The 6,000-nt window shown below is 42.8% G+C and overlaps 1 protein-coding gene across 1 annotated transcript in view; it reads right to left on the bottom strand.

The window, feature by feature from the left end:
- Nucleotides 1-1,934: 1,934 nt before the first annotated feature.
- The window catches only part of odf2a (outer dense fiber of sperm tails 2a), an 87,432-nt gene continuing 83,366 nt past the window's right edge, over nucleotides 1,935-6,000 (bottom strand). The window contains exons 24-25 of the mRNA XM_072488824.1: nucleotides 4,207-4,232; nucleotides 1,935-2,271 (exon numbers count right to left, since the gene is read on the bottom strand). Coding sequence (XP_072344925.1) covers nucleotides 2,254-2,271; nucleotides 4,207-4,232 — 44 coding nt within the window. The 3' untranslated portion in view covers nucleotides 1,935-2,253. The remainder of the gene's footprint in view (nucleotides 2,272-4,206; nucleotides 4,233-6,000) is intronic.

Genomic DNA, 6,000 nt, shown 5'->3' with positions numbered 1-6,000 from the left:
CCGAGAAATATGGGTTGCCCCAAGGGAATGCATTCCGGTATATGCAACTGAGGGCTTTTGCGAGGCAGCAGGTGAGGGAATTCCCGCAGCTCCCGACGCATGAGGTGCAGGACAGAGTAATCTCAAAGACATGGGTGGGGGATGGTAAGGTGTCGGATATATATAGGGAAATGAGGGACGAAGGGGAGATTATGGTAGATGAGCTGAAAGGGAAATGGGAAGAAGAGCTGGGGGAGGATATTGAGGAGGGGCTGTGGGCGGATGCCCTAAGTAGGGTAAACTCATCGTCCTCGTGTGCCAGGCTAAGCCTGATTCAATTTAAGGTGTTACACAGGGCGCATATGACTGGAGCACGGCTCAGTACATTTTTTGGGGTAGAGGATAGGTGTGCGAGATGCTCGAGAAGCCCAGCGAATCACACCCACATGTTCTGGTCATGTCCGGCACTACAGGGGTTCTGGGTGGGGGTGACAAAGGTGCTTTCGAAAGTAGTGGGGGTCCAGGTCGAACCAAGCTGGGGGTTGGCTATATTTGGGGTTGCACAAGAGCCGGGAGTGCAGGAGGCGAGAGAGGCCGATGTTTTGGCCTTTGCGTCCCTAGTAGCCCGGCGCAGGATACTGTTGATGTGGAAGGAAGCCAAGCCCCCGGGGGTGGAGACCTGGATAAATGACATGGCAGGGTTTATAAATCTGGAACGGATTAAGTTCGTCCTAAGGGGATCGGCTCAAGGGTTCACCAGGCGGTGGCAACCGTTCGTCGAATACCTCACAGAAAGATAGAGGGAATGGAAAAGAAGAAGGCAGCAGCAGCAGCCCAGGGGGGGGAGGGGGGGGGGGGGGGAGGAACCAGAAGGAGTCTCAGGGTTATTAATATATATGTATAATATGTATAGGTCGTTGCTATAAATAATTGTATATTGGACTGTTAAATCATATTTTTGGAGAGTGTTTATCTGAGACAAGGCAGTTGCCATTTAGTTTTAGTTTTCGTTTTTGTTATATATTATTTCTTCTTTGCTTATAAAACAGGTCATTGTTATTTATACTGTTATATTGTTGTGTGAAGGATACACAATGTACTGTGATGGTTGACCAAAAATTTTCAATAAAATATTTTTTAAAAAAAAATGTATGTCTATGGTTGTCAGTTTAGTTTTGACACAGAGGCGACTGAGGTTAAAGAGTTTTGAAGATGGATAACAAGGCCTTGAGAGGACGCAGAGAAAATGGATTCAAATATTACCAGATATGAGAGAATTAGGGGAGCTAGGATTGTTCTCCGTGGCATAGAATGTTAGGGGGCATTTGACAGAGGTGTTCAAGATTATGAAGGTTTTTGATAAAGTTGATGGGGAGAAACTTTCCAGTGGCAAGAGGATCAGCAAACAGGACACAATTTGAGATAATTTGCAAAAAATCTAGAGGGAAAATTGTATATATTTTTTAATGCAGGGGCGGGTGTTATGACTATCTGGGAGGCGCTGCCTGAAAAGCAGATTCAATAGGGATCTTTCAAAAAGGATTTGGATAAGCACTTGAAAATGATAGAGTTACAGGAAATTGGGCCGCACGGCGGCACAGTGGTTAGCACTGCTGCCTCACGGTGGCGAGGACCCGGGTTCGATCCCAGCCTCACTGTCCATGAGGAGTTTGCATATTCTCCCTGTGTCAGCGTGGGTTTCACCCCCACAATCCAAAGATGTGCAGGGTAGGTGGATTGGCCACGCTAAATTGCCCCTTAAAATTTTTTTTTAAAATAAATCTATAGAAAATCAGTGAAAGGGCAGGGAGAGTGGGACTATTTAAAAAGCTTTCCCAATATTGACACAGACACAGTGGGTTAAATGGCTTCCTCCTGTGTTGTGTGATTTTATAAGTACACCAGATATTAAAGTATCAATCAGCTGTAATATTTTGTAGATTTAGTACTGATAGGTATTTTCAACAATTATGATTAACAATTACATATTAATGATGTGAATATGGGTTCACTCAGGTGCTGCTGTACAGAAATATGTTATTTCTACTTGTATTATATTTGGTGTTACAGATTCATGGACATTCCATGTGTTTTCCATTAGATAATTGTCTGCAAATTTGTAAAGCTACAAAATAAGTGCAAAGAAATGTAGCAAATCATAAAACATTTCTTAATCACAATTTCTCTCAAAATAAACTAAACAGAATGGCAGTAATCTTGTATTTCGGTGCAGGAATCATTCTGAAAGGACTAGTCAGGTCCGATTTGCTCAGGTCAGAGTCCCTTTTCATCCTGTAATGTAAAAAAATAATGTAATCAACACCCTAGGAAACAACGAACAAGTTCACAAATGAAAGCAATTTAAAATAAGCAATGTAAGGGCCTATAATTGGGTAAGTTCACACACAAATACCACTGCCACACAAAATATCATCGACATTTTCTCGACTGTGAATTGATCCCTCTGAAATACAACGCAAACTGGAATTTAGAACATGTGGAGGCTTTTCCTGGATTGAGCTATCTTACGACCGGCCCCTTTAATTAGACCCATTTTAATTTTAGTGGGTAGAACTCTCACCTCTGAGCCAGGAGGTTGTGGATTTGAGTCCCACTTCAGAGATTTGACCCCAAAAGTCTAGTCTGACACTCACAGTGCAGTACAGAAAGAATGTTGCATTGTCGGAGGCACCGTCTTTTGGATAAGTCATTAAACCGAGGTCCTATCTGATCTTTCAAAGAACAATACAGCACAGGAACAGGCCCTTTGGCCCTCCAAGCTTGTACCGGTCATGATACCACCCTTGGCCAAAACCCTAAAGAACAGGTGGTCTTAAAAGATCCCATGACACTATTTCCAAGCAGGCCAATATTTACCCCTCATTCAACATTACTAAAAACGGATAATTTGGGCATTATCACTTTGCTTTTTGGATTTAGATTTTGTTTATTGTCACGTGTACCGAGGTACTGTGAAAAGTATTTTTCTGTGAACAGCTCAACAGATCATTATGTACATGAAAAGAATAGGAAATAAAAGAAAATACATAATAGGGCAACACAAGGTACACAATGTAACTGCATAAGCACCGGCATCAGGTGAAGCATACAGGGTGTAGTGTTAAATCAGGTCAGTCCATAAGAGGGTCGTTTAGGAGTCTGATGACAGTGGGGAAGAAGCTGTTTTTGAGTCTGTTCGTGCGTGTTCTCAGACTTTTGTGTCTCTTGCCCGATGGAAGAAGTTGGAAGAGTGAGTAAGCCGGGTGGGAGTGGTCTTTGATTATGCTGCCCGCTTTCCCCAGGCAGCGGGAGGTGTAGATGGAGTCAATGGATGGGAGGCAGGTTTGTGTGTTGGGCTGGGCGGTCTTCACGACTCTCTGAAGTTTCTTGTGGTCTTTGCAACAATCCTGCAACTCCAGAATCACTTATCTGCCTGTGATACAGTTGGGAATGTCCTGAAGTTGCAAAAGGCACTAAGGAAATGGAAGTTCTTTTTTAAAATTCACCCTTCAGCTTAATTTTGTTTGCATGTTAACTTGCTGAAGACCAAGTGGATGGCAGCATCAGGAGGCCACAGGGCAACTGGGACCTCATTGAACAACTGGACCAACAGTCTATCGCCTTCACCAATGGGATTTAACGATTGAGAAAGAAACAGGAACGGCAGAAAAGGAGGGAATAATTAAATTCAGGTATCAAAAGAAAAATAAAAGGTTGGAAAGAAAGACTGGATTGAGAGAGAGAAGAGAAAATAAATTTTAAAAATAAAACAATTTGACAGTTTCCTCAAACAGTTGACTACATGTGGGATGAGGGTAAAGAGTTTAAATTGTTCCCTTTCTCGATCAGAGAAGTCGATTGTGACGATTGCAATGCAATGCCAATTTAAAAAGATACTTGTGCTCTTAATTACCAGATTTAACTTTCAAGTTTAATGGGAAATTAATGTACAAATCTGGTAGGTTCTAACAAGAGCACAGAGGTTGAAGGCTGTTTGAAGCAATTGGGCGGCACATAAATTGGCCGGCAAGTTGTGGAGATTTGTACTTCACACATCTGTCTTATAATCCTCTGAGTTTACTGGTCATTTTGCCCGTGAATATTAACACACCGATATTCTTCCAACAAGGTCGAGTCCACTAAACATCTGAACTTAAAACTATTCCAACTGGAAATTGGCTAAATAAATGTTTCAGCTTAATTTTTATTCAAACAAAATGTACAAACCTCTGGCCTGTAGTGCTTGCAATTTCCTATAGAGAAAAGAGAGTGATTAAGTAAACTGTTCATCAGCGTTGCGCATGTCTGGGGCATTGAAGCTCCCTTGCCCTATTAATCTAGTGCCCAGCACTCGGATTGCCAGCTCTGGCGGAACGGAAGTTTCATCACGTGCTCTGCTGCCTCTGATCACCCCATTCCTGCCACTGGTCGCCCAACATGTTCATCCTTCTGACACCCACCTTCCCAAAGCCAAGTCATTACCCGATTGGATGATTCTTCACTGTCATTCAGAATCTTTTCCCTCCATTTCCATTATTTTTATAATTAATCGGCATCAGTAAACACATGATTCTTATTAATGTCCACTGATTTATCTCCAAACTTTTTTTTCTTTATTCTTTTATGGGAAGGCCGGCATTCATTGCCCTTGAACCGAGTCACTTGCTCGGCCATTTCAGAGGGCAATTAAGAGCCATTGCTGTGGGTCTGGAGTCACATGTAGGCCAGATTGGGTAAGGATGTCAGATTTCCTTCCCTAAAGGACATTAGTGAACCAGATAGGGTTTTACAACAAACAATAATGGTTTCATGGTCACCATTCCGGAGACTAGCTTTAAATATATGTATAATTTAAATGTCACCAGCTGCCATGATGGAATTCGAACCCATGCCCCCAGACAAATTTTCTAGGCCTCTGGATTTCTTACCCACTATGCCACCATCTCCCCATTATGTTTGCAGGCAGTAGTGTCCAGGATATTCCATTCTTTAATTCCTGGAGACTCCAGGCCAATCTTGGAGGGTTAACATCCCTACCCACCAGCACTGATGCACTTTTGAGCCTTACCACCTTGCTATCAGTCCCAATTAGTTCTTGTCCTGGAGCCAAATAGTGGCAGAATCAGTCTTGTGACAGCCAGACAGAATCCAGCACCCCTATCAAGAAATAGCTTTAACTGCAGCCTACGGCGCTGAGGACCCGGGTTCGAATCCCAGCCCTGGGTCACTGTCCGTGTGGAGTTTGCACATTCTCCCAATGTCTGCGTGCGTTTCACCCCCACAACCCAAAGATGTGTACGTTAGGTGGATTGGCCACGCTAAATTGCCCCTTAATTGGAAAAAAATATAATTGGATACTCTACATTTCTTTTTTTTTTAAATAATAGCTGTAACCATCTGAATTAATCTTAGGGTCCACTGGCTATAGCACTGACTTCCCAACCACCGTCAAATCTCACCATTACCAACCAGTAAAACAGTTTAGTTAAGTCTGAACTTCTCGGTATACAGTTCTGGTCAACTCTGTACTGCTTTGATCTCCTTACCCAAGGAAGGTTATACTTGCCTTGGAAACAGAGCAACAAAGATTCACTAGATTGATTCCTGGCGACACGGTGCCACGCAATGTTTCCTGTAAAATCTTGTTGCACACAGCCAGATTTTTCATGAAGTGATACATTTTAAGTTTTCATGGGCAGCTGCACATGCACAATATCTAACACAAAATAATGCACATATAGTAACTCCCAGGCTGCTGCATGGCCATGCACATGAGCTGCTTAGCACGAACATTGGTGCTTTGAGGAGAGATTGAGCCTGTATTCTCTTGAGCTTAGAATATTGAACGGTGACTATATTGAAACAAATAAAATTCCTAAGAGGGCTTGATAGGGCAGATCATCATAGAACATCATAAAATTTACAAAGCAGAAGAAAGTCATTCGGCCCATTGAGTCTACACTGTCTCTTGAAAGAGCACCCTATTTAAGCCCACACCTCCACCCCATCCCCGCAACCCAG

Source organism: Scyliorhinus torazame, chromosome 22 (genome assembly GCF_047496885.1).
Source record: "Scyliorhinus torazame isolate Kashiwa2021f chromosome 22, sScyTor2.1, whole genome shotgun sequence".
NCBI classification, from domain to species: domain Eukaryota; kingdom Metazoa; phylum Chordata; class Chondrichthyes; order Carcharhiniformes; family Scyliorhinidae; genus Scyliorhinus; species Scyliorhinus torazame.
This window is presented reverse-complemented; position numbering and strand designations above follow the sequence as displayed.